Here is a 28,000-nt window from a genome sequence, read left to right as displayed (position 1 = left end):
AACCATAGAAAAGCCACATGTACTGTAGATATTTAATGGTGGAAATGGACAAAGATGTCATTTTTAGTCCTTAAAAAAAAATAATTAATCTCTGGTGCAGCTTGCTATACACGGTCCATTGCCGGGGTCTTCTGAGTGATATCAAAGTCCACCAAACTCCAGTCCAATCTTCGGACCTTCTCATTATAATAAAAGAATATGATAAATCTGTATAGGAAAATCTGGAAGCAGCTTTACGTTGCAAATTTTTTCTGTTTCATCGGTGGGGGCAGCCGAGTCAGGATGTCAGTGAGGGGTCTCTCCACCAGGACTAACTCCCCATCGTCCAACAAGTCCATGAAAAGCAAAGGCTGCAGGGCGTCCGACAACCGGGAGGGTTAATAAATAAAATGGGAGAAAAAGAGAAAAAAAATATTAAAAAAAAAATCATAGAAAAACCTCAAAAATATATAGATTGTGTTGCTCAAAGTAATGTCTAGTCTGGATGCAAGTGTAGAAAACTCTCAGATGTGAATACTATAATGGAGGTTTTCAGTATAGACACCTGTACGGGTCTCCATTCAGTGACAACAAGCAGAAATCTCAATATTGAGAAACTGAAGCACAAAGTATATTATATAAAAGTGTAATACCCCTTTAAGGGACGTGCGTCTTTTTGGGATTCCCAATGTTCGATCCTTCATAGATCAGATAACTTTCCACACTTTTGAAAACTAAGGATCAATGACCTACCTGAAACCTTCTGGTTATTTTAAAGGCATGAGCGTGACTTCTCCTCGCACTCTCCGAAAGCTGCTTCAGCGACTTCTGGTTGACTAGGGCTGTTTTATCATCTGGTAGAGGCTGGGGAAAGATAGCAATGCAAACCTATATGAATGCATGTTACGACATTAAAAAAAATAAATAAATAATAATATATATTTTTTTAAAGTTTGTTATCTTTAAGTTTCTTTATCGCCATGGGCCACCCATGAAAAATTCAGATATTGAAAAATGATCAAAATTATGCATATATTACTACAGTATGTGAATCTGTAGGAAAAAAAGGAGATTTTTGTGTACTCACCGTAAAATCTCTCTTAGCCTCTAATTGGGGGACACAGGACCATGGGTGTAATGCTGCTGTCCACTAGGAGGCGACACTATGCATAATCTGAAAAAGATTAACCGTGGCTCCTCCCCTGCAGCATACACCCACGGGCGGCATTAGCCTGCTCCAGTTTTGTGCAAAAGCAGTAGGAGAAACGTAACATATATAACATAACCATGCCTATAAAAAAAGGCAACTATGTTGGAACTCAAAGGAAAACCAATATGAGAATTTAACTTAAACGGCCCTGAAGGGCAACAGGGTGGGTGCTGTGTCCCCCAATTAGAGGCTAAGAGAAAGAGATTTTACGGTGAGTACACAAAAATCTCCTTTACTCTGTCGCCTCATTGGGGGACACAGGACCTTGGGACGTCCTAAAGCAGTCCCTGGGTGGGAAGCAATGGACGAATATTATGTAGACGGTTCCCTAGGATTGGGATACCGCCGCCTGTAAGACACGTCTGCCCAGGCTCGCGTCTGCTGAGGACTGGGTATGAACGCTGTAGTGCTTAGTAAACGTGTGTAGGCTAGTCATGGTGGCTGCCTTACACACTTGTTGTGCCGAGGCCTGGTGCCGAATGGCCAAGGAGGCCCCTACCGCACGTGTAGAATGTGCCTTAATACCTGCTGGAAGAGGAGAATTTTTGAGGCGGTAAGCCTCTTGTATGGTGGATTTAATCCACCTGGCAAGGGTAGCCTTAGAGGCTGGCAGACCCTTGCGAGCACCTTCCTGAAGGAGGAAAAGAGAATCAGATTTTCTGTAGGGCGCAGTCCTAGACATATAGATACGCAATGCCCTAACAAGGTTAAGCGTATGCAAAGCCTTTTCCACTCTATGAAAAGGAGTCGGACAGAGGAACGGTAAGGAAATCTCTTCGTTGAGATGGAAGTTTGACACAACCTTCAGGAGAAAGGATGGAACCATACGGAGAACTACCTTATCCTGGAAAAAATTCAGGAATGGTTGCCTACAGGAGAGTGCCATGAGTTCAGACACTCTACGTAGTGAGGTGATTGCCACGAGGAAAACTACCTTCTGGGATAGGAGTGGAACCTCCTTAAGAGGTTCAAAGGGTGCTTCCTGTAGTACTGTGAGCACCAGGTTAAGGTCCCACGTTTCTAGTGGTCGTTTGTAGGGGGGAACCAATCGTGAAACCCCCTGGAGAAAAGTTCTGACTTGCGGTCTGTGAGCAATGCTTTTTTGAAAAAGTACAGACAGAGCTGATACCTGGCTTTTAAGGGAGGCCAGGGATAGTCTGGCTTCCAGGCCCGATTGAAGAAAACCAAGTACCCTAGGTAAGGAGTAGGGTAGTGGGGCTTGTTTACAAGAATCGCACCAGGTAAAGAAGGCTTTCTAGGTACGGTAGTAGATCTTGGCAGAAGTTGGTTTTCGTGCTCTGATCATGGTTGCAATGACATTTTGCGGAAAACCTGCCTGTGTTAGCACCCAGGTTTCAATGGCCACGCCGTCAAACTGAGGGCCTCTAAGTTCTGGTGGTAGAACGGGCCTTGTGACAGAAGATCCGGGCGGTCGGGAAGACGCCAGGGAACGTCTGCAATGAGTCGTACGATGTCGGCGTACCATGTACGCCTGGGCCAGTCCGGAGCGACTAGGATGGTTGGAACTCCCTCCTGTTTGATCTTTCTCACCACCCTGGGAATCAGAGGGAGAGGCGGAAAAATATATAGGAGCTGGAACTGGGTCCAATCCTGAACCAGGGCATCCGCTGCCAGCGCTCGCGGATCGCGTGACCTGGCTATGAAGTTGGAGACTTTGGCATTGAGGTGGGACGCCATTAGGTCCACGTCTGGAGTGCCCCAACGATGGCAGATCTGTTGAAAGACTTCGGGATGGAGAGCCCATTCCCCTGAGTCTATTCCTTGCCGGCTGAAGTCTGCTTCCCAGTTGTCTACACCCGGAATGTGGACTGCGGAGATAATAGAGTCCGCTTTCTCAAACCAGTGGAGAATGTGTGTCACTTCTCGCATCGCTCGGGCACTGCGGGTCCCCCCTTGGTGATTGACATATTGCTACGGCCGTGGCATTGTCCGACTGGACTCTGATGTGGGAGGCTGCCAGTAAGTGCTGGAATGCTCTCAGCGCCAGGAGAATGGCACAAATTTCCAGGATGTTGATGGGCAATGTTGCTTCCGCTTTAGACCACTTGCCCTGTGCCCTGTGGTGTAGATGTACTGCACCCCAACCCGTCAGGCTTGCGTCGGTAGTCAGGATCTTCCATTGACCTGGGAGAAAGGATTTTCCTTTTGTCAGAGAGGACCGGTTGAGCCACCAGTGAAGGGACTTCCTGGCTGACAACTTCAGTTGGAATTTCCTGTCGAGGGAAGAATGGTTCCTGTCCCATGACCTGAGAATGTCTAGTTGGAGAGGTCTGAGGTGAAGCTGAGCAAATGGAACCGCTTCTATTGAAGCCACCATCCTGCCAAGGACTCTCATTGCAAATCGGAGAGATCGGGAGGATCTGTTGAGAAGGGTGCGGACTCCTGAGCGCAGAGGTTGTGCCTTGTCTCTGGGAAGAAGTATCAGACCCTTGGAGGTATTGAATAGCATTCCCAGAAATGTCAAGGCCTGAGTTGGGGTTGGTGACGACTTTTGGAAGTTGACTAACCAACCTAGGCGACTCAGGGTGTCGATCGTGATTGAGACACTGATCTCGCAGTCCTTGAAGGTGGGAGCCTTGACGAGGAGATCGTCTAGGTATGGAATGACCACTATGCCTCTGGAGTATAGGACGTGCATGGTGGTTGCCATGACTTTGGTAAACACTCTGGGAGCTGTGGCGAGTCCGAATGGGAGAGCCAAGAACTGGTAGTGATCCTGATTGATTGTGAACCTGAGAAATCTCTGATAAACAGGCGCAATCGGTATGTGCAAGTATGCATCTTGTATATCTATGGAGGCGAGGTATTCTACTTTTTCCATGGATGCTATGATGGAACGGAGAGATTCCATTCGAAAGTGACGTACTCTTACATACTTGTTGAGATGTTTGAGATCTAGTACGGGCCTTGCTCCGCCTCCTTTCTTGGGGACTACAAATAGATTGGAGTAGAACCCCTGAAAGCGCTCGGCTGTTGGGACAGGTATTATGACTCGTGCTTGAAGGAGTGAGAAGACCACCAGGTGAAAAGCTCGCGCCTTTTCTGGCGGCTTTGGGGGAAAAGATATAAGGAATCTGTTTGGTGGGATGGAGGTGAACTCTATTTTGTATCCTGAAGATACTAGCTCCCTGACCCACCTATCTTTTGTAATACGTAGCCAGACTTGGTGAAAGAGTGAAAGTCGGCCGCCTAGGGGTGGAGTCGGTGAGTCAAGATGAGGAGAAATTTTTTGATTTTCCTCTGTGAGACTTTGATTGGCCTGTCTTTGACTGCCAGGGCTTGTCCGACTTTTGAGTCGATCTGGAGTCTTCCTTGCGTGAGAAGCGGCTGTTAGTTTGTGCTGGCCGAGAGACAGACCAGCCGGAAGAGTTCCGAAAGAACCGGAATCTCGTTTGGTTCCGTTTATTAAAGTTGCGTTTGGGCTTCAGTTGGGGGAGAGAGGTACTCTTACCCCCGGTGGCGTTGGATATCATTGTGTCCAATTTTTCGCCAAACAGTCGACCTCTCAAATATGGAAGCTGTGTGAGAGACTTCTTTGATGTTGCATCTGCTTTCCATTCACGTAACCAGAGAATACGTCGAATAGTGACGGCATGTGATAATGCTACCGCTGCGCATCTTGCGGAATCAAGAGCCGCATAAGTAATCCGCCACAACTGCTATTTGAACTGCTTGTTAAGACAGTTCAGGGGCAGATGCTTGAAGACTAGTTTGTAAATTTCTAGCCCAAGCTATTATGGCTTTAGATGCCCAAACCGAAGTGAACTCGGGAGCTAGGTAGGCTCCTATGATTTCGTAAGTTGAACGTGCCAAACTTTCTACCTGCCGGTCTGCTTCATCTCTGAGGGTTGAGCTATCTGGCAGTGAAAGAAGTGTCTGTGCTGCCAGCCTGGATACTGGTGGGTCCACTGCTGGAGGATCTGTCCACTCTTTGAAGGTTTCCTGGGAAAAAGGGTACCTGGTTTCCATAAGCTTGCGAGTGGCAAGTTTTTTGTTAGGCTGTAAAAATTGCTTTGTAAGAATAGATTAGAATTCTGAGTGATCTAAGAAGAACTTAGCTGGTTTTGGTGGTCCTTCAAATGAAATTTTATCTTGAGGTACAGTACAGACCAAAAGTTTGGACACACCTCATTTAAAGATTTTTCTGTATTTTCATGACTACGAAAATTGTACATTCACACTGAAGGCATCAAAACTATGAATTAACACATATGGAATTATATACTTAACAAAAAAGTGTGAAACAACTGAAAATATGTCTTATATTCTAGTTTCTTCAAAGTAGCCACCGTTTGCTTTGATGACTGCTTTGCATACTCTTGATGAGATTCAAGAGGTAGTCACCGGAAATGGTCTTCCAACAATCTTGAAGGAGTTCCCAGAGATGCTTAGCACTTGTTGACCCTTTTGCCTTCACTCTGCGGTCCAGCTCACCCCAAACCATCTCGATTGGGTTCAGGTCTGGTGACTGTGGAGGCCAGGTCATCTGGCGTGGCACCCCATCACTCTCCATCTTGGTCAAATAGCCCTTACAAAGTTTGGAGGTGTGTTTGAGGTCATTGTCCTGTTGATGGTCCAACTAAATGCAAACCGGATGGAATAGCATGCCGCTGCAAGATGCTGTGGTAGCCATGCTGGTTCAGTATGCCTTCAATTTCGAATAAATCCCCAACAGTGTCACCAGCAAAGCACCCCCACACCATCACACCTCCTCCTCCATGCTTCACAGTGGGAACCAGGCATGTAGAGTCCATCCGTTCGCCTTTTCTGCGTTGCACAAAGACACGTGGTTGGAACCAAAGATCTCAAATTTGGACTCATCAGACCAAAGCACAGATTTCCACTGGTCTAATGTCCATTCCTTGTGTTCTTTAGCCCAAACAAGTCTCTTCTGCTTGTTGCCTGTCCTTAGCAGTGGTTTCCTAGCAGCTATTTTACCATGAAGGCCTGCTGCACAAAGTCTCCTCTTAACAGTTGTTGTAGAGATGTGTCTGCTGCTAGAACTCTGTGTGGCATTGACCTGGTCTCTAATCTGAGCTGCTGTTAACCTGCGATTTCTGAGGCTGGTGACTCGGATAAACTTATCCTCAGAAGCAGAGGTGACTCTTGGTCTTTCTTTCTTGGGGCAGTCCTCATGTGAGCCAGTTTCTTTGTAGCGCTTGATGGTTTTTGCAACTGCACTTGGGGATACTTTTAAAGTTTGCCCAATTTTTTGGACTGACTGACCTTCATTTCTTAAAGTAATGATGGCCACTCGCTTTTCTTTACTTAGCTGCTTTTTTCTTGCCATAATACAAATTCTAACAGTCTATTCAGTAGGACTATCAGCTGTGCATCCACCAGACTTCTGCACAACACAACTGATGGTCCCAACCCCATTTATAAGGCAAGAAATCCCACTTATTAAACCTGACAGGGCACACCTGTAAAGTGAAAACCATTTCCGGTGACTACCTCTTGAAGCTCATCAAGAGAATGCCAAGAGTGTGCAAAGCAGTCATCAAAGCAAAAAGTGGCTACTTTGAAGAACCTAGAATATAAGACATATTTTCAGTTGTTTCACACTTTTTTGTTAAGTATATAATTCCACATGTGTTAATTCATAGTTTTGATGCCTTCAGTGTGAATGTACAATTTTCAAAGTCATGAAAATACAGAAAAATCTTTAAATGAGAAGGTGTGTCCAAACTTTTGGTCTGTACTGTATATCTGGGGTCGGATCAGAAATGTTCAGTACCTGATGTATGGAGGAGATTATGTCCTCAACTAGTGCTGCATTGCTAGTTGGTGATGGGGTTGGAGACTCGTCATCTCCTTGTCCGAGTCGGGAGTCACAAATGCCTTCTGACTCCTGTGTGTCACTGTTGTGTCTGCTAGGCGAATCAGGCTGGGGTATTTCTCTGGCCGGTGAATGCTTAGGAGAAATATAGTTCCTGTTCGGGGACTGTCTAGATGATTTTGGACTACGGTCTCTGTCTCTGGACAGGGATGACCGTGTGCTGTGTGAAGACGCAGATGAGCGTGACCTGTGGGTACGCTTGCGTCCTGACCCTGACCTAGAAGTGCCTGGGTCAGAGTATGGATGGGAGGGACTTTTACTTTGTTGTGTAGAATTCATAGAAGAAATAGGACTTCGCATAGACTGAAGCAGTTTCTCAGTCATGTTATCCATGGATTTCATAGATTGTGACATAGATTGTGACATATGAGTGACCCATTCCGGCATGGCAACAGACTCTGATATGGTAGGGGCTGCTTGGGACTCTGGCACAGTAGTCTGCGTACAATCCCTGCAATGCGGATACGTGCTGCCGCTGGGAAGAGCAATGCCACAGGCTGTACAGAAAGCGTAGAAGCAGTCCTGCCTTGTTTTCTTAGCCCCCCCTGCATAGCCACTCCAGGTGCACTATGCCGGGCTCAAAGTCTATCCGTGCAGAGAAGGATATAGAGTATATATAGCTTTACAGCTGAGGGTAAACTCAGACTGTGAACTTACCCCACCTTTAGTGTGCCCCTGGGATAGCGCCGATATAAACCTGGTCCTGTGCCTCCCCGGAGACCTGGCTCGCCTGTGTCCTGTTTGCAGCGATAATGGCCGCCGTCAGAGTGAAGAAGGGGGGCGTAGCGTTGCAAGGGCGCCAGTTTCCATGGGGATGAGCGCCCTGCAGCACAGCACCGCCCTTTTTTATGACGTCGGGTAGCGTCAGAAGCGTCTCCGGGGGGCAGAGAGTGGGCGGCGGCTTCGGCTAGGCCGGAGCCGCGGCCTAAATTTAAAATAGTGCCCGCAAAGGGCTCCAGGACGGCGCGGTGGACATGGGGGAGGTCGGATGAGCACCAGACCCCCCCCCGGTTGTGAAGCCAGATGGCGGTGGGGAACTGATGAAAAGGGGGGCCCTGAAGAGGGTCCCCTTTGGGCGCTGTAGGATGAAGCTGCCGCAGGTGCAGAGCCTGTGTGGGCCTGCACCTCCTATGCCATGGCTGTCTGCACCTTCCCCGGCTTGTACAGGAGTCCTCAGTGGAAACTGTGGCTCCTGTATGTGCTGCTGGTCGTCGGCTGCTGTGTGCTGTTGGAAGAGGTTGCAGCTGCTGCCATCCGATCCTTACCTGACGGTGTCTCAACCTAATACCCCCCAGGGGGGAATTAGGGAGGGTGCCGCTGTCACCTTCAGGGGGCTTTATCCTCTCCTCAACTTCGGACCAAGACGTAAAGAATTGGGGAAGGAGGGGGGTTCTCAACTTCGGACCTGACCCAGGGGCCGGCGACGGAGCAGCATGGTGGCAGTGCCATCTCGACTTCAACCATGCACCGCAGACGGGGGCAAAGGAAGGAGCCATGCCGGGGGTCTCTTAAGAGAGGCCCTCTTTTCTTCATCTGTAATCCCGTGCTGGAGCGAGGGACGAGTGAAGGTCTAAAGGTGTGCCTCCTGCTGACACTAAGCAAAAACTGGAGCAGGCTAATGCCGCCCGGGGGTGTATACTGCAGGGGAGGAGCCATGCTTTATCTTTTTTTTCAGATAAGCATAGTGTCGCCTCCTAGTGGACAGCAGCATAACCCAAGGTCCTGTGTCCCCCAATGAGGCGACAGAGTAATTCATTATTTTACACACACACACACACACACACACACACACACATACATATACATACATATATATAAATTTTAATTAATTACAGTACAGACCAAAAGTTTGGACACACCTCATTTAAAGATTTTTCTGTATTTTCATGACTATGAAAATTGTACATTCACACTGAAGGCATCAAAACTATGAATTAACACATATGGAATTATATACTTAACAAATAAGTGTGAAACAACTGAAAATATGTCTTACATTTTAGGTTCTTCAAGGTAGCCACCTTTTGCTTTGATGACTGCTTTGCACACTCTTGGCATTCTCTTGATGAGCTTCAAGACATAGTAACCGGAAATGGTCTTCCAACAATCTTGAAGGAGTTCCCAGAGATGCTTAGCACTTGTTGGCCCTTTTGCCTTCACTCTGCAGTCCAGCTCACCCCAAACCATCTCTATTGGGTTCAGGTCTGGTGACTGTGGAGGCCAGGTCATCTGGCGTGGCACCCCATCACTCTCCTTCTTGGTCAAATAGCCGTTACACAGCCTGGAGGTGTGTTTGGGGTCATTGTCCTGTTGAAAAATAAATGATGGTCCAACGCAAACCGGATGGAATAGCATGCCGCTGCAAGATGCTGTGGTAGCCATGCTGGTTCAGTATGCCTTCAATTTTGAATAAATCCCCAACAGTGTCACCAGCAAAGCACCCCCACACCATCACACCTCCTCCTCCATGCTTCACGGTGGGAACCAGGCATGTAGAGTCCATCCGTTCACCATTTCTGCGTCGCACAAAGACACGGTGGTTGGAACCAAAGATCTCAAATTTGGACTCATCAGACCAAAGCACAGATTTCCACTGGTCTAATGTCCATTCCTTGTGTTCTTTAGCCCAAACAAGTCTCTTCTGCTTGTTGCCTGTCCTTAGCAGTGGTTTCCTAGCAGCTATTTTACCATGAAGGCCTGCTGCACAAAGTCTCCTCTTAACAGTTGTTGTAGAGATGTGTCTGCTGCTAGAACTCTGTGTGGCATTGACCTGGTCTCTAATCTGAGCTGCTGTTAACCTGCGATTTCTGAGGCTGGTGACTCGGATAAACTTATCCTCAGAAGCAGAGGTGACTCTTGGTTTTCCTTTCCTGGGGTGGTCCTCATGTGAGCCAGTTTCTTTGTAGCGCTTGATGGTTTTTGCAACTGCACTTGGGGACACTTTCAAAGTTTGCCCAATTTTTCGGACTGACTGACCTTCATTTCTTAAAGTAATGATGGCCACTCGTTTTTCTTTACTTAGCTGCTTTTTTCTTGCCATAATACAAATTCTAACAGTTTATTCAGTAGGACTATCAGCTGTGTATCCACCTGACTAAAGTGAAAACCATTTCCGGTGACTACCTCTTGAAGCTCATCAAGAGAATGCCAAGAGTGTGCAAAGCAGTCATCAAAGCAAAAGGTGGCTACTTTGAAGAACCTAGAATATAAGACATATTTTCAGTTGTTTCACACTTTTTTGTTAAGTATATAATTCCACATGTGTTAATTCATAGTTTTGATGCCTTCAGTGTGAATGTACAATTTTCAAAGCCATGAAAATACAGAAAAATCTTTAAATGAGGTGTGTCCAAACTTTTGGTCTGTACTGATATATTATATATATATATATATATATATATATATATATATATATATATATATATATATATATATATATATATATATATATATATATATATATATATATATATATATATACACACATAGGTTTTTTTTCTTCTTGGGCAGCCGATAGCTGAACAAAAAAAAAAAAGAAAATGTAAAATGTTTTCCCCTATAGATTCAAACTGTTATAATCTATACCGAATTTTGATCATTTCTCAATATCTAAATTTTTTATGTGTGTCCATTAACAAAAAGCACATATATAAAATATAAATATATATATTTTATATATGTGTTTTTTGCTATTGGTCGTCCATTAAAAATTCAGATATAATATGAAAAACACACACACACACACACACACACACACACACACACACACACACAGAGTTGTGCTCAAAAGTTTACATACCCCGGCAGAATTTTTCCTTTCTTGGCCTGGTTTCAGAGAATATGAATGATAACAAAAATGGAACAATTCCTCATGCAGTACTGTTACTTACCAAGGACTTGTCCAAGACACAGAACATATAGTTATCATGCATAAGAATGTGTTCAGGCCTCGAGGGGTTAAATGCGATGCCCGTGATTGGCGTATCGCGCTCCACCCAATCACGATGGAGACCGTACTGCAAAACTTTTCGACTCCAGTCTGTGTACTGCTTCTTAGCAATGCTGAACTCCAGGACCTGGGGAGGTGGGTGAGAGGGGAAACATAAGAGTTGTATCAAATGACCACATCAAAGAACGTTTCCTAGGACGCAGCAGCACCTACCTGCTGATCAGCGTGAGCAATCACCAGGTCATTAGTGGATGGTTGGATACTTATGGCAGTAGGAGGAGAACTGTATTGAGGAACTGAGCATTCATACTACAGGAAAGACATCATGGGGTTAATTCAAAGCACATAAAACGCTGGCAACTTCTTCAAATTGCATTAATAATAGAGATGGCGCTCACCTTCAGCTCTTTCACATTAAATACGTCAATCTGAGAGTTGGCAGAAGCCACCGCCAGCAGGGATCCATCCGAACTTGCAGACAAAAGATGCACAGGATGGGAGGACACTGTGGAGACAAATACACACGATGTGTGACGTATATTTGAAATAGGAATTGCATTAGAAATCCAAACAGGATCCTCAGAGTTATTCTGCGTCTTTGCAATCGGAATGGCCATGGGTCTGGACGTGGAAGAGTCCCTTTCAATGATAGTAATCGGTACATGGCCACAAGCTATGATTTACAAATGGAGACCACGTCTATGAGTGAGGATATTTTCACCGTTTTTTTCCACGTGGATTTGCTTCCAAATCCACTCCAAAATTCTTCGCATTGATTTTAATTGGAAATCCTCAATGCTATTCAGTGAGTTTTTATTTTGCAAGTTTTGCTTTTGTTACCAACAAGGTTTTGAAAATCTCGCAGCGGGAAAGAGGAAAAAAAAACAAGAAAAAAAAAGTGACAAGTTACTTCTTTGATGCAAATTCACCATGGCATCCACTCCAAACATAACCAAAAGTAAAAACGAAAAAAAAAAAAAGGCGCTTCAAAAACTTCTTCAAAACCGCATAAAGTTATGTGAAAAGAGATGTCATTTTCAGGCAGATTCCACCTGAAATACACTTACAGAATGCTAAAAAGATGATGATTTTTACCAGCTTAAAAGGAACCTGACAGCTGATGCATGCTGTCAGTAGATCAGGTGGAATATATCAGAGAAAAATATATTGATGACCTTACTCAATTTGAGTCTGTTGAGGATCATACCCCAGGACCCCAAAAACAGCAAAATAAAGGGGCTTCAGTAAAAGGCACAAAAGGTTGTGTACAGAAGTTCCACTGGATTTGATAAGCGCCCCGGATAGCACCGCGGCCCTGACGTTCTTCTGATCAGATTGTCAATTCGCCATGGATGTGTTCTAAAAATGCAGCAGTCACTTATCCTCCCCTTACAGGTGGTATATTTTTTTCTATATACCTATACAATTTCCAGTACCTGCTGGCGGCTCCAGTGTGTGACGGTGTTGGCAGACGCCCTCCGACAGCTCCAGGACATGAACGAGTCCCCCCTCTGACCCTATGTAGAGCCGTTTAGAGTCAGGGGAGAAGAGAAGCTGCAGAGCTCCAGTCTGAAGCTTGGGCACTTTGGGAACCTGTTTATGGATAGAAGACGTTTATTATGTGAGGATATATACTATATATGTGTGTGTATCGCTCGGCAGATCAACTCACCCGGGTGATACTAATATTGTTGTTGTCGTAGTGTAGCCTATGGAGAAACAGACGGGAAGTTGTGGCATAAGAAAGCCATGAGCCACAGTGGGAGATAGTGCTGCAGCGGATGCACTCAGACCCCTGAAAAGAGATAAAAAATGATTTATTTTCCTTGTGTTTTTGCATCGATAAGTCAGTACAAATACATAGATGTCTGCATGAACCGCGCATATCTGCAACTCCTCGCTCCAGTGACTCAGTGCTGCCACCCACTGGCATCGCTCACCTTTCTCTTCAGCTGCATAAGAAGTTCTTCTTCCTGGCTTACATGAAGAAGGTCCCCATCCATCCCTACAACAGTTGCAAAAGTGAAAACTTTCATAAACATCAGACTCATTTGTAGCCTACACATAATAAATTATCACTTATCCTAACAAACCAGCTTTTCTAAAGTTTCCTTATTTCAAGAGTATTTCACCCTCTGGATTGTCTTTTGAGTGACCAAAGCAGTTAAAGATTTATTGCAGATTTCCAGGACTGACGCTTATTTAAAGGGGTTGTCCAGGACTTTTTTTTTTTTTTTTTACTATGGGTCCAAAAGCTAAACTAACTATCTGCCTGTTCTATCCGGCATTGGCTCAGAGGGGTCCCCGACAGCTCCTGCTGCTTCACATCAACACAGCAGCTCTTCTTCTGGGCTGCTTTGTCGACGGGGCGTGGCTGCCGGCGTCATGTTGATTGACAGCCGGCTACCCACTGCCTAACAGCATGACATCGACAGTCACACCCCGTCAACAGAGCAAAGCGGAAGAGAAGCCACTTCCTTCAGAGGAAGCCGCTGAATCGCCAGCAGAGGCGGCCTGTGCCGGCAGAGATTGGTGCAGGGCACAGTACGCAGTAAGTACCTGCCCGTTAGTTCTTAGGCCCATAATAAAAAAACTAAATATTCCTGGATAACCCCTTTAATGGTTATTATATGAGTATTTCATCTTTCTCTGACTAGGGGTGCAGTTCCTATTCTACCCTAACTTTTATTGAAAAGAAAACCTCCTTTTAACCCATTATCTACCAATGTCCTTTTTTTGGGACGCCTAATTTTTTGCTTCTAGCAACTAAGATTTTCTAATTAGATCCAATTAGGTCCAAGAAAACAAAAAATGAAAATTGCTAATTTGGCAAGTAATGGATTAAAGACTTCCCTTATGCTTATACATAATTTAATCTGAATAATCAGAGATGCAGTGTAAAAGCACAAAGGAAGCAACAAGTGTGTTACTTTCTTAGAAATACCTGATGCGTAAATTGTGAGCTCACAGCATCCTCACTATGGACATTTGAGGTTTCGCTTACCCGATTCATTTGTCTGTCCCAGTCGCCACAACTCGAGATGTTCAGGGAACTGGAATAGAAGCAGTCGGGAGGCCTGGGCACAAGATATAAGATGGCGCTGAGGAAAGAGACAAATGCTCATTAAACATCCCTGCATGGAAAGCTGAAAATAGCAAGTTACATCAGCCGTATCCAGACTTACATGTGGAAATGTGATTTTTCTTAGAGCAGCTTCGTAGGATTTGGTTTGCATCTTTTCCATCAAAGGCCGGGAAACAATGTTACCGTCGACACCTGTGAAGATGAGAAGCTTTAGAAATGATCCAGAGCAAGGTGACTTCTAAACTAATCTGTAGGTGGGGGGCTGACGTACCACCGGAGATGAGAGCGGTGCTGCTGTGCGCCACGGCTCTTACGTCGTGAGTGTGATATCGAAATGGCTTTGTGCAAATCCATTGCTGTTCTGCTTTTCCTGCTTGAACGGCCAAATGCTGGAACTGGAAGATGACGCCCTGAGCCGTGCCCACCAGCAGGCTCTCTTCTGTCTGCCAGGACAAATAACAGGACGGGTCAACATGGTCATTCAGCAGCTTATAAGACAAACACCCAATGAACAGGAGCATCACCTTGGCCACGGCGAGGCACAGGAGGTCACAGCTGGCCACGTTGTACGTGCGGAGAAGCGTGCCGTTCTTTATCTCCCAGAACTGGAGTTTTCCTGCAGAATCCGCACTGACGATTTCTCCGCAGGAGAGGACGGCCACACTCCACACAATGCATTCACGCTTCCTCCCACTCACCGGCCGGAAGTCCAGCTTCAATGTATGCAGAAGGTGACCTATGTGAAGCGACATATGTCAGACTATAGCTGGGTGAAAACTGCGTTTGTGCCCACTATCAGGATCTCCCAAAGCACCGAGATATGAGATTTTATCAGTGGGGTGTGTGCGTTAAAAAGAGTCTCTGTATGAAATGACTGATCAAACCAAGCTCAGAAGTTCAGTGCATCCTTGACGTGGCCGAGAAGTTCAGTTCACCTTCCCATCGACTTTTTTTTTTTTTTAAATCCATCTCCTCCTCTTCTTTGATTGACAGCTGTCTTTGCAACAGGATGGAGATAGATGGCAAACAAGTAAAATGTGCATTGAACTACTCAGCAACGCCAAGAGTGCACCGAATGTCTGTGCTTGGTTTGAACAGTCATTTTGCACTGACAGTCGCCCTTTAAGGCCACACATTCAGTATTTGGTCAGTATTTTACATCAGTATTTTTAAGCCAAAACCAGGAGTGGGTGAAAAATGCAGAAGTGGTGACGTGTTTCTATTATACTTTTCCTCTGATTGTTCCACTCCAGATCCTGGCTTACAAATACTGAAGTAAAATACTGACCAAATACTGAACGTGTGAACACTGTTTAAAGAAACACTCCAAAAACAAGTGATTCACCGTGTGGTGCCAAGCGGGAGCAGGATACAGGGATTCTCTCCCTTTTAAAGGGTTGGCCATAAACGTTAATCCAACGCATTTACATTATTCTCTGAAGGGTTACTTCTTACGTCTAGAGAAAAGTTTGTTCCTATCTATAGTATATGCAATAAGGGTAATTTCATGTGACATTTCAGAATAAGGCATTGTGTATAAACAACAAATAACACTAGTCCTGGCCCCTACATCACCTGTGTCCTGCATTTTTAGCACTTTTACCCTCTGCACTAGAAGACTCAGTAATTTAACCATGCGCTTTTTTTTTTTTTTTTTTTTTTTTGCTATTATTCCCTCTTCATACACTTTTATAGGCAGCAGGTTTTATTTGATCCCTCACTGCACACAGATTTACAGACAGATTTGAGCAGCTGGGGTGTTCGGGGCAACATGTTTAAGTGCAGCTTCATTAAAGATAATAGGGTGGGTCGTGTTTCCCTGCACAGTGTCGACCAGAAGAGTACTGCAGGAACCAGTGCTGCAGATTGGACCCCGAAAAATCATTAAATGATTACGAAGCCTCACCACCTCCTTTCACTTATTAAGATGGGAATACGTAATTAAGAATTAAAGGGATTGTCCAGTTTTGGGGTTCAGTTCTGCAGTCACTCTATCCTGCCAGCACGCTGTAAGGATATACAAGTCTACAGTCACATAGAGTGACTGCAGAATTGAACCCCAAGCCTGGACAACCCATTTAAATCCACAAAAAAAGGTACAAAAGTAAAATCCAGTGCAGTATCCCAATATAACCAGAGTAGCAAAAGCCTCGTACACTGATGTGACCACACACCCCGCGTCATAGTCACCTGATGAGACGCTGAATACTTTGATGACATTGACAGAACCAGTGACAATTTGAGATCCTGATGGATGCCATGCCAGACATAGGATACGATCTGCAGAAGGAAAAAGAAAAAAAAAAAAATAGGTGACACTTGTCTGTTACGATCAGTCAGGAGAAGGCGACTACATTACATAATCGTCCAGCAATCACCTTTTTGCCGATCCAAGGTCTTCTCAAAGACGATCTTCTCGGATGTGAGGCTAAAAATCTTGACGGAGCCATCTTCACAGCAAACCTACATTGTAAAGAAAAGCAGCAGCAATGAGATTAATGGAGATCACAGAACTAAAATAAGGATTAAATATAAATGCAAAGGACGTGGTACGTACAGCAAGATGGGTGCTGCTGGGATTGGCTGCAATGCCCCAGACAGGTCCTCCGAAAGCATCCAAGGAATATTTAACACAGAGCCTGTTCAGATCGTACTCAATGATCTCTCCATTTAGACCAGCGGAGAAAAGCCGTTCACCGGCGACCGCCCAGCAAATGGACTCCGTGGACCTCCTGTCATCTCCGGGAATAATCTGCACAACAAATAGTGTCAAATATTAACTCCCCATTAACAAAAAAGAAAAATACATACAGGGAACTGGAGAAAGTTATATGCATTAATCTTCATACCTTTTCCTGGTAGTAGTTGGCAGAAAAGTTGTAAATTTCTACAGATCCGTCATTACGAGCCACAGCGAGTCTATCAGTCTGGTCTGAATATGCCATACAGCGCACGCTAGACGGAACATAGTCAAAGAAGCGGACGCGGTGCACCTTGAATTCCCCCATGTCTATAAAATGACAAAAGAGGAAGAATTTAGTAATTATTATTATGCTTTGCTTATATAGCGCCATCATATTCTACGGAGCTTTACAGACACTTACATCGCTGTCCCCATTGGGGCTCACAATCTAAGTTCCCCTATCAGTATGTCTTTGGGGAGTGGGAGGAACCCGGAGGAAACCCACCAAACACGGGGAGAACATACAAACTCCTTGCAGATGCTGTCCTTGGTGGGATTTATACCCCCCAGGACTCCAGAGCTGCAAAGCAACAGTGCTAATCACTGAGCCACCGTGCTGCCCATATGAGTCCATGTAACCAGGGCTGGCGAAAAAATGTCATCTTCCTTCATCAACGGTTCATGTACGCATGGAGAGCGCTCCAGAGCCATGTTATACAGCTGGCACCTGAGTTTAACTGCTGGGATCGGAGCTCGTGTCTGACCACAGCAGTTTAACCTCTTAGATGCTGCTGTCAATTGTGAAGCTGGGCTCCATAGGAGATCAATGATTTTTACAATACATTGCAATATTACAGTATCACAATGTGTTGCACAAGCGAGAAATGTAAAATAAAAAGAGAAGAAATATTAAACAAAAGTCCATTTCACCCCATTCTTTTTTCTAGAAAGTAATAAAAATCTAAGAAAATAAAATGTTTAGTATCAGAATGTAGACAATCGAAATGACAGAATCGCTGTTCTATGGACACTTCATCCTCCTCAAAAATTGGAGGAAAAAGGGATCAGAACGTTGTATGGACCACAAAATGGTAACGATAAAAACGACAGCTCTTACCGCACAGAGCGAGCCCGGATACAGCTGTATGGACCCGGAAAAAAAAAAAAAAAAGACCTAGCTCTTGGAAGGCGAGGAAGAAAAAAAACATAAAGCAAAGAGGAGCTATTGTGATTCTAAGGCCACGTTCACACATTCAGTATTTTACATCAGTATTTGTAAGTCAAAACCAGGAGTGGAAGAAATACTGGACATGTGAACTTGGCCTTGGGGTCCATCTAACCCAGCATGTACAGTGCAGGCAGTCAGTCGCAGCATATGATGGACGCCCTGCTGCGATTGCGGGGGTTAGAGATTGCTCTGATCCGCTCTTTTTACCCTGTAGATGCTGCAATCAGCGGCGACCGCAGCATCTAAACAATTACAGAACAACACAAGCCCTATAGATAATCCCAACAACTGGTCGCCAGAGCGGTCGATGGAGGGGACATCAGTGCTCCGGGACACCCATATACTATGACATTATTGTGTCTATGGATGTCAGTGCTCAGCAATGTGTAATTATTCAGAGGTTACAAAACTACAACACCCAGCATGCCCTAAACTGTGAAGGCATGTTGGGAATTGTACTTCTGCCATGTCTGGAGAGGCACAGACTGCAAAGCACTGAATGAAGACTCTCAGAGGCGTCCAGTACTGGGGGAGGTATATAAGGGCGTACATACAGTATATAGCACACTCACAGTCTCCTCCAGCACCGGCCCCGGTCCTCCTCACGTTGCTCCTCTCTCCTCACGTGTGCTGCACAGGGAGCCGGAAGCGGAAACACGTCACACTGCAGGCCCCGCCCCTCCTCGCTGCAGCACCAGGTTCAGTTCCTGCCTGTCTGAGCGGGCGCGGGGAGGATGGTGCAGATTGTTGTATCCAGGTCAGTTCTGCAGTCGTTGGTGTAGAACTACTACTCCCTACTGTCCTGTCAGACTCATTTTAACGTACACGCCTCACCTGTCCAATCACTGTGATTCTGTAGAAGTGTCAGCGGGTCCCCTCCTTACTACGACCGTGTTGTACTACATGTCCCAGCATGGCTTGTCTTTCTGCTGCTGTAGAACCATCAATCCCTGGTTCCAGCATTCCCAAACAGTCTGTGTGTTGGGGGACTACAAGTCCCATCATGCCCTGCCATTCATTCTGTAGCTGCAGGATAACCAGAGGTCCTGTCACTCTAATTATGGGGCTGTTGTACGACTATGAATCCTAGCATGCCTTGTGGTTGATTCAGCAGGGTCTACTAATCCCAGCATGCCTTGTGGTTGATTCAGCAGGGTCTACTAATCCCAGCATGCCTTGTGGTTGATTCAGCAGGGTCTACTAATCCCAGCATGCCTTGTGGTTGATTCAGTAGGGACTGCTAATCCCAGCGTGCCCTGTGGTTGATACAGTAGGGACTACTAATCCCAGCATAATATGGAGAAGGGTATACGCTACTCCTAAATGGTGCAAAATGGTAGTACACTAATTAGAATAGCACCTAGGCACAAAATGGAGTACGTAGTCAATAATTTATGAAGTTTCCAAATTTAATGCTAAAATATGAGACAGATTTCAACGTTTTGGCTATTCAGGCCTTTATCAAGGTTATCTGTCCAAATAGGCTGAAGATGAGTAAAGATTAGTGTTGAGCGAGTATATTCTATTAACCCTTTCGCCGAGTTTGCTCGGGCCGAGCTCTGAGTATTTACAGCTGCTCTGTGATATGTTTGAATCGCTCCCGTGTGCATGATTTGCGACTGTTTGACAGTTTTACTACATGTGAGGAATGTCTATTTCTTACACATTCCTCCCATGTAATAAAGCTGTCAAACAGTTGCAAATCATGCACACGGGAGCGATTCAAACATATCACAGAGCAGCTGTAAATACTCGGAGCTCGGCCCGAGCAAACTAGGAACAGAACATACTCGCTCAACACTAGTAAAGATATCTTGTAAATCCTGCGTGATCCACATGGGAGATAGTAGCCGGGTACAGGCGGTTATTTGGACAGATAACCTTGATAAAGGCCTGAATAACCGAAACGTTGAAATCTGTCTCATATTTTGGCATTAAATTTGGAAACTTCATAAATTATTGACTACGGACTCCATTTTGTGCCTAGGTGCTATTCTAATTAGTGTACTAATCCCAACATGTCTTGTGGTTGATACAGTGGGGACTATGAATCCCAGCTTGCCCTGTGGTTGATACAGTAGGGACTATGAATCCCCACAAGTCCAGTGGTTGATTCAGTAGGGACTAAAATCCCAGCATGCCATGTGGTTGATACAGCAGCTGCTTTAGGACTACAATTCCCAGCATGTAGCGTTATTGATTTTGTGGCTGTTGTAGAACTACAAGTCCCATCATATCCTGGCAGTTTGGTTCTGCATGTTCAGTAGAACTACAAATCCCATCATGCCCTGTCGGTCTGAGATCCTGCAGAGCGGGAGGTCACAGGTCGTGATGATACTTCTATTCGGCCAGGGTTTAAATGAACCTTTGCTGCTGGTGAAGTGAAGCAGATGGTCTATTCCAGCGCTGCTGATCTCACCCTCTGTCTACTCCTCCTGTCATTACAGGGACGCCCAGGGGCAGCCTGCCGAGTGGTTACTGATGGAGCTGCAGGGAGAGATCGAAGCCCGGAACCAGGACGGATTAGCCGGGAAGGTGATGGGCGACCTGCACTACACCACGGAGGTGAGCCGTCCCCCGGTCCATCAGTCACCAATGTGCGTCATCCGGCACAGAACTGCCACACAATGTGCAACACCACGAATGGGAGAGGAGTCACCAATTTCTCTTCTGGGACCCTCCGATAACTCCAATTTGGGATATTTGACCCTTCAGTGACTCCCGCTTCAATAGAAGGGGTTCCCTCTGTCACCTCATGGCACTAATGGGCTGCGATGCCTAATAAGCATCCTCTTTATAAGGGGCTATCAGGACATATAATATTGATGACCAATCTTTAAATCGGTGGGGGTCCTACATCCCCGAACCCCCACCACTCTGCTATTATCAGCAGCTAACCGAGGTGGGTGCCGGGGTCACTGATCTGATATCTGGTACACAGGTTATCAATGCCTTGTGATTGAATGACCCCTATAATAGAATGGCCTGTCATATGTGGGCAACCTATACCTTTTTTTTCAGCTGTTACAAAACTACAACTCCCAACATGCCACAGCAAAATGTCTCAAAGAGCAGCAGAGCATTGGCACTATGGTGGCACGGATGTCAACAGTGCCAGGATATCATCTGTGTTCAGTCGTCTACCCTGGAGAGAGTGATCCGCCCCACCAAGGACAGGAAACCGTCTGAAATAAAAGGGCGGTACCTCTCCCTCGCTTCAGTTGGTTTCCTGTCCTTGATGGGGAACCTGTCTGGAAGAAAGAAGACTTACCTGGGGCTGTTCCGGTGTTGAAGAGCGGGCACTGGCCTGTGCACCGGGTTCCAGTCTCCAGAAGCGCCGTCCGCAGCTTCCCCTGGGGTCCTGCGTCCGAGCGGGCGCACGCGGTGAGGCAGGCTCCGTCCTCCCGTAGACTGCTGTGCCGCCCTCCCCCTGCCGCTTCTGCCGGCCGCGCAGTAACTTCCGGGTATGATGCGTCTGACATCACGGCGCGGGGCACGCTGGGAGAGGCGTGCCAGATGACGTCAGTAGGCGGCGCCCGATCCAAGATGGCGGCGCCCTGTGAAGCGTTTCAGGCCGGGTTTTTTTGATGGAGCTCCGGCCTGGGAAGGGGGGAGGGCCATGAACCGGAGGAGGTTCTGGATGGCCCTATTTTAGGAGGAGGGGGTTATCCTGAAAGCGTGGTACGCTTCTGAAGCATGGCTGACCAGGATAGCCAAGAGCAGCAGCTAACCCCCCCCCCAGCAACGGAAGAAGCAGAGGGATGCCTCTCACACCGACAGCCGCTCGAGCAATCGCAGTGGCAGCCGCAGGAGCAAGGTGTCAAGCGCCTCTGGTCCATCCAGAAAGGAATCATCGGTTCCGCTACAGCCTCCGAATCCGGTACCCGTTTGTGACTTCGAGGGGTGAGTGATCTTCTTGAATGTCACCTTTTAGTAATGGGAAGTCTCTTATGTGCTTCCTTTTATAGGAGCCTAAGAAGAGTAGCGCCAAGCAAAAGCACAGAATGTGTGCCCTATGCCAAACTTCCCTTCCCATAGATTGGCAAAAGCCGCTTTGCCTGAACTGCGTTGCTAAAACTATAGCGGAAAATTCCCTGGATTTCGCATCTAATTTAAAGTCTATAGTCCACGCAGAGGTTCAGGGGTCCCTGAAGGGGTTGCTTAGAAGGAAGAAAAGATCCCATAGAGATGTCTCCTCCAACTCTGATTCCTCTCAGTCCGAGGATCTGTGGCTGAGTGATTCATCATCCTCTTCCTCATCGGATAACGGTAGACCCTGTTTTCCCATTGAGAGTACGGACAGACTGGTTAGAGCAGTCAGATCAACCATGGGTCTGGGGGAGGAGAAAGCATCCAAATCCCGGGAAGACGTTATGTTTGCGGGCCTTGGAGAAAGAAAGAGACGCTCCTTTCCGGTAAACACTAAAATTCAGGGCCTCATTGACTGAGAGTGGAAGAGACCAGAAAGATCAGGGACCTTACCCTCCTTCTCTAAAAGAAGGTACCCCTTCGAAGAGAAGGACTCTGAGCCTTGGGATAAGATCCCCAAAGTTGACGGGACTGTAGCCAGGTCGTCCAAAAAATCTTCCCTGCCCTTGGAGGACTCAGGCGTATTAAAAGATGCCTTTGATAAAAAGGCTGACTTCTTTCTGCGTCATACTTGGGAAGCTGCAGCAGGAGGCCTGAAGCCAGCGGTTGCTGGCACCTGTGTGGCAAGATCCCTAATGGTGTGGCTCCAACTGTTGGAGGACCAGCTTAAGGATAAAAAGGTCTGTAGGGATAGAATCCTTTCAAATCTACCCCTAAGGCAGGCAGCATCGGCCTTCCTGGCGGACTCTTCAGCAGACTCTGTCAGGCTTTCGGCTAGAGCAGCAGGTCTATCTAATGCTGCCAGACGGGCCTTGTGGCTCAAAGGTTGCCCAGGCGACCTACAGTCAAAGCATAAATTGTGTTCTCTCCCGTGTGATGGTAGACTCCTGTTTGGCAAAAAGTTGGAAGACCTTTTAGCAAAGACGGGCGATAAAAACAAAGGGTTCCCAGGATTTTCAGGGGACTCAAAAAGGTTTGGTTTTCGGAGGAGGAAATTTAATCGGGGTCGTCCTCCAGGAGACAGGAGAAGATGGGAGTCCAAGTCCAAAAAGGAGTCGGGCTATATGTTTGGGGGACCGTCCTCAAATACAAAGAGATCCTCCCAATGACACCATGCCGGAGGTTGGGGGAGTCTTTCCCACTTTTTTCCAGCTTGGAAAGCAATTACAGCAAACCCCTGGATTTTGAACATTGTAAGTGGTGGCCTGAAGATACGGTTCAGCCAGATCCCTTGTCGGACCTTTGTGGTTACCCCCAAAAGGAAGGTCCAGGAAGAACAGATAACACTGGAAGCAGAGATATTAGAGCTAGTAAGGAAATGAGTCCTTCTTGGAGTGCCGATACCACAAAGAGGGAAGGGATTCTATACCCCTCTGTTCATGATAAAAAAAAAAAAAACAACGGGTCCTTAAGGACCATCATCAACCTCAGGAGTCTGAACCAGTTAATAGAAAATCAGACCTTCAAGATGGAGTCAGTGAGCTCGGCAGTGAAGCTCTTACATCACAATTGCTTTATGGCAGTAATAGACTTGAAGGACGCATATTATCACGTCCCAATTCATCCAGACTACCAGAAGTATCTGAGAGTAGCCCTGTTCATTCAGGAAGAGCTGAGGCATTTTCAGTTTGCTGCCCTACCCTTCGGCCTCTCCATAGCCCCGAGAATATTTACAAAACTAATAGCGGAAGTAACAGCCTTTCTACGAATCAAGAACGTAGTGATCGTGCCCTATTTAGACGATTTCTTAATAGTAGGGAAATCAGAAGTCCACTGCTCCAGTCAACTTCTAGAAGTCACGACAGTGTTGCATCAGCTAGGGTGGTTGGTAAATTCCCAAAAGTCAAAACTAACCCCCTCAAGGACTCAGACTTTCTTAGGTCTAATCCTAGACTCTCATCTCCAAGCCTGCTTCCTCCCAGAAGACAAGGTCCGCAAATTGCTCGTTTTAGTCTTGAAAGCCATGCGATCTCCAGTGATGTCCCTAAGAGAGGCAATGTCCCTCCTGGGCTCTATGACGGCCTGTCTCCCAGCGGTCAAATGGGCTCAGGGGCATATGAGACTTCTTCAGTGGGAGGTCCTGTCAGCGCAGAGGTCCTTCAACGGGCATTTAGAAAGCAAGTTCTCTCTCTCCCCAGAAGCTGTAGATTCCCTTTCGTGGTGGACAGACAGGGGAAATCTGACCTCAGGCGTACAGTGGTCCAGACCAGTCGATCGGGTGATTACGACCGATGCGAGCAGTTCCGGATGGGGGGGGGTCATCTGGCAGAGCTCTCAATACAGGGTCACTGGACATACCACGAGATGGGGGCATCCTCAAACATAAAGGAGCTTTGGGCAGTAGAGAGATCCCTCATAGGCTTCCTTCCTCACATTCAGGGTCCCCACTTCCAGGTCAGGTCCGACAACCGGACATCAGTAGCCTATGTGAATCATCAGGGGGGAACAAGATCACGCTCTCTGATGGCTGTGGCAGACAGAATCCTTCATCTGGCAGAGCGACACCTCCCATCCCTCAGTGCCCTTCACATAAAGGGGGTAGAAAACGTAAAGGCAGATTTTCTCAGCCGCCATACCCTAAGACAGGGAAAATGGAGCTTAAACCCCGATTGTCCAATCCAACAGATTGTCCAGTTATGGGGGCAGCCAGACATAGACCTGTTCGCCACAAGAGCAAACAGGAAGGTAGACAGATTCTGTTCCTTAAATCCAGCAGAAAGTCCCCATGCCGTGGATGCCCTCCAGATCCCTTGGAAGTTCAGGAAGGCCTATGCCTTTCCCCCATTAGTAATGGTTCCAGTAGTGGTGAGGAAGATTCGGGAGGAAGGCGCAAGGGTAATTCTTATAGCCCCTTTTTGGCCCAAGAGGCCTTGGTTCTCCCTGCTCCGACTAATGTCGGTTTCAGATCCCTGGGTTCTACCAAAGAGGCCGGACCTTCTCATTCAGGGACCAGTATTCCACACCCAAGCCAGAGGTTTCCATCTTGCGGCGTGGAATTTGAGAGGTCACTACTAAGTAGCAAGGGGTTTTCACCAGGGTTAGTCTCTACCTTGCTGGGTAGTAGGAAACCAATAACGACAAAAATTTATAACAGAGTCTGGAGTAAATTCCTAGAATTTAGAGAGACCCCATTATCAGACAAGCCTCCAATCAGGGGAATCCTGGAGTTTCTGCAAAAGGGGCGCGACATAGGTCTAGCCACGGGGACTCTTAAAGTTCAGGTGTCGGCATTGGGGGCGCTCTATAATTGTAACTTGGCGGGGAACAGGTGGGTCTCGAGGTTTATCAAGTCCTGTGCCAGAGCCAGACCGGTTCGGTCCCTAAGAGTTCCCTCCTGGGACCTGAATTTGGTCTTGAACGCACTTACCAGTGACCCGTTCGAACCCCTACAGGATATCTCTCCAAAGATCCTCACCCTTAAAACCATCCTCTTAGTGGCCTTAACGTCTGCTCGTAGGGTGGGTGACCTGCAGGCCCTTTCGGTTAATCCTCCCTACACACAAATTTATGATGATAGGGTCACCTTGCGTCCAGATCCAGCATACCTTCCCAAAGTGGTATCTAGATTTCACTGTAACCAGGAGATTATGCTTCCCTCGTTTTGCAGCAATCCTAAAAACCCAGGAGAAGTTAGATTCCATAACCTAGATGTTAGAAGATCACTACTACAGTACATTAACATGACTAGTGTATGGAGGAAGGACCATTCCTTGTTCCTGGCCTTTCAGGGGAATAGGAAATGTCATGGGGTGTCCAAGGGTACCATTTCTAGGTGGCTTAGGGAGGCCATTTGTCTAGCATATACGTCCACAGGAGTTCCGGCCACGGACAATGTCAGGGCTCATTCCACCAGAGCCGTCGCAACCTCCTGGGCGGAAAGGGCAGACGTCTCAATCGATCAGATATGTAGAGCTGCTACTTGGTCTACACTATCGGTTGGATCTGTCCTCCTCTGACCTTACCTTTGGGAGAAGGGTACTTCAGGCGGTGGTCCCTCCCTAGGGTGCTCATAATTCTCCAAAATTCTCTCCAGGTGTGCTGTCATGGGTGAGGGGAAAACACCACGGTTACTTACCGGTAGCCGGTTTTTCTTGAGCCCATGACAGTAGTTTTCCCTCCCTATTTTTTCTGTTTCTCACACCCTGGTGTGCACTGTTTTGGGTGTTATATATATGTATATATATTGTAGGTGTTGGTTTTATGCCTAACCTCTTTGGGAGGTCCTCTCAATGCTCTGTAAACAACTGAAGCGAGGGAGAGGTACCGCCCTTTTATTTCAGACGGTTTCCTGTCCTTGGTGGGGCGGATCCCTCTCTCCAGGTGTGCTGTCATGGGCTCAGGAAAAACCGGCTACGGGTAAGTAACCGTGGTGTTTCTCACAGTATTATCAGATACTTCTGCCTGGAGATGTAACAGTTGGTAATTGCTTAGTGTAGGCGTCTAATAACGCTTGGAAAATTATTAATTTGTGGGATATATTTCAAACCACGGAAAGTGTAAAAAAAAAAAAAAATAAATAAATATATATATATATTATATATGTGTGTTTGACTGTAATACTATATGAGGCCACTAGGTGTCATATGCATCCTGAATCTTCAGACCTCTGGCTTCTTTTTACCTGCAGTAATACACACGCTGCCGTGCTGTGTCACATGACCATCAGACGGAGGGGCCCAGTGCAACATTTTATGAATGCCCTATATACTAACGTCCTATATTTCTCCTCCCCTGAGCTTATTGCTATTTTGTTTTGTCCTTCTCCAGGGGGTTCCTGTTCTTATCATTGGACATCACATCTTATACGGTAAAGTCGCTCGTCTTGAGAAGCCATTTGCTGTTCTGGTGAAGAGCGCCAGCCCCTCCTCATCGGACGCGATGGACACGGGAGATGCGACGGAGACAAAGTACAATGTAACGGCGGTGATTAAGAGGAAGATCATTTTTAAAACCCGCCCAAAACCCATCATCACCAGCGTGCCCAAGAAAGTGTGAGGAGCAACCCTGAACTCCTTAGGGACCAGAGGATGTTCTAGTAGACAGCTGCTTTGGAGTCTGTCATGTCATTCCTCCAGCTCACCGCGTGGCACATAAGACCCCCCCAGTAGGTGTAGTGGCACCGTGTGTGTGTGTGTGTTATTAGGACATCTGTAAAATATTCAGTCGGGGGGATTCTCTTTATATGGGTTGTCAAATATTTACAACATAAATCACAACTTACTAGGGGTCCGAACGTCGGGAGACGCACCAATATGGGAACTTTTATCCTTTTAAATAATGGAGCAGCAGGTCAGACCCCTGACTGTCACTCTATTCATTCTTTATGGGGCTTCTGGATAAGTCCAAGCACAGAGTCAGCATCCCCATATGGAATGAATAGAGCAGTGGTCGAGCATTTGCACTGACGCTCCAATCATAAAAGGTCCCTGTGTGAGTCCCAGCGGTCAGACCCTCACTTAATATCAATAAGTTACCACCTACAACTTGTTTGAACTGGACAACCCCTTGAACTACGACTTTATGATAGGAGGAGGTAATGTGGATTTCTTACACCCATGACTGAGATCTTTGATCTCACAAGTCCAGGAATGGGAGGACACTGGCCATAGTAGTGATGCATTTTGTAAAAACTAAAGTGTTTTTTTCCTTACATTTTCTGATTTTTATATATAAAATGTATAATATATTTTGCTATAAAGAATATCAACCCTCACTTGCATTAAATAATTTAATTTTATGGGAAATAAGGGACCAGGACCGCTACAACCACTCTGTGTAATAGAGTGGTGTTCACACCAGGTGGACCCTCCTCTATGAAGTCCACGTGGCAGTACAGAAAAGGGTTAAAGCTAGTGTTGAGCGAGTATGAATTGTTAACCCCTTTGGCAAGCACGCTCGGGTTCTCACCGAGTATTTG

General features: G+C 46.3%; 2 protein-coding genes across 4 annotated transcripts; one reads left to right on the top strand and one right to left on the bottom strand.

Annotated features, from left to right (window-relative positions):
- On the bottom strand, positions 1–26,289 carry UTP4 (UTP4 small subunit processome component). Of its 3 annotated transcripts, none has more exons than XM_073659233.1 (17): positions 26,159–26,289; positions 16,933–17,093; positions 16,641–16,835; positions 16,462–16,546; positions 16,274–16,363; positions 14,608–14,819; positions 14,355–14,526; positions 14,184–14,275; positions 14,003–14,099; positions 12,939–13,003; positions 12,671–12,793; positions 12,435–12,591; positions 11,397–11,503; positions 11,212–11,307; positions 10,940–11,125; positions 733–843; positions 1–350 (listed from the first exon to the last, which is right to left on the bottom strand). In XM_073659233.1, exons 2-17 carry the CDS (start codon positions 17,089–17,091, stop codon positions 234–236), a joined length of 2,064 nt encoding a protein of 687 aa, XP_073515334.1. In that variant the 5' UTR covers positions 17,092–17,093; positions 26,159–26,289; the 3' UTR covers positions 1–233. The 3 variants fall into 3 exon arrangements, with proteins under 3 accessions (XP_073515334.1, XP_073515333.1, XP_073515335.1); XM_073659232.1 differs by lacking the exon at positions 26,159–26,289 and adding an exon at positions 18,567–18,703; XM_073659234.1 differs by lacking the exon at positions 26,159–26,289 and adding an exon at positions 18,549–18,666.
- CHTF8 (chromosome transmission fidelity factor 8) lies at positions 18,623–27,796 on the top strand. The gene is made up of 3 exons (XM_073659236.1): positions 18,623–18,751; positions 20,442–20,559; positions 26,851–27,796. Exons 1-3 carry the CDS (start codon positions 18,729–18,731, stop codon positions 27,076–27,078), a joined length of 369 nt encoding a protein of 122 aa, XP_073515337.1. The 5' UTR covers positions 18,623–18,728; the 3' UTR covers positions 27,079–27,796.
- The last annotated feature ends 204 nt before the right edge of the window (positions 27,797–28,000 follow it).

The sequence above is a fragment of the Phyllobates terribilis genome, unplaced genomic scaffold (assembly GCF_046119375.1).
Source record: "Phyllobates terribilis strain yellow unplaced genomic scaffold, ASM4611937v1 Scaffold_13__5_contigs__length_258822181, whole genome shotgun sequence".
Lineage (NCBI taxonomy): Eukaryota > Metazoa > Chordata > Amphibia > Anura > Dendrobatidae > Phyllobates > Phyllobates terribilis.
This window is presented reverse-complemented; position numbering and strand designations above follow the sequence as displayed.

What these genes read in the sequence shown, in the direction of transcription:
- CHTF8 (XM_073659236.1), top strand. Translation starts at nt 18,729, where the DNA reads ATGGTGCAGATTGTTGTATCCAG. An exon ending in GTGCAGATTGTTGTATCCAG is followed by an intron (nt 18,752 to 20,441) that starts GTCAGTTCTGCA and finishes CTGTCATTACAG; the next exon opens with GGACGCCCAGGGGCAGCCTG. An exon ending in ACCTGCACTACACCACGGAG is followed by an intron (nt 20,560 to 26,850) that starts GTGAGCCGTCCC and finishes GTCCTTCTCCAG; the next exon opens with GGGGTTCCTGTTCTTATCAT.
- UTP4 (XM_073659233.1), bottom strand. Translation starts at nt 17,091, where the DNA reads ATGGGGGAATTCAAGGTGCACCGCGTCCGCTTCTTTGACTATGTTCCG. An exon ending in CCAACTACTACCAGGAAAAG is followed by an intron (nt 16,836 to 16,932) that starts GTATGAAGATTA and finishes TTTGTTGTGCAG; the next exon opens with ATTATTCCCGGAGATGACAG. An exon ending in ACAATATTAGTATCACCCGG is followed by an intron (nt 12,592 to 12,670) that starts GTGAGTTGATCT and finishes ATCCATAAACAG; the next exon opens with GTTCCCAAAGTGCCCAAGCT.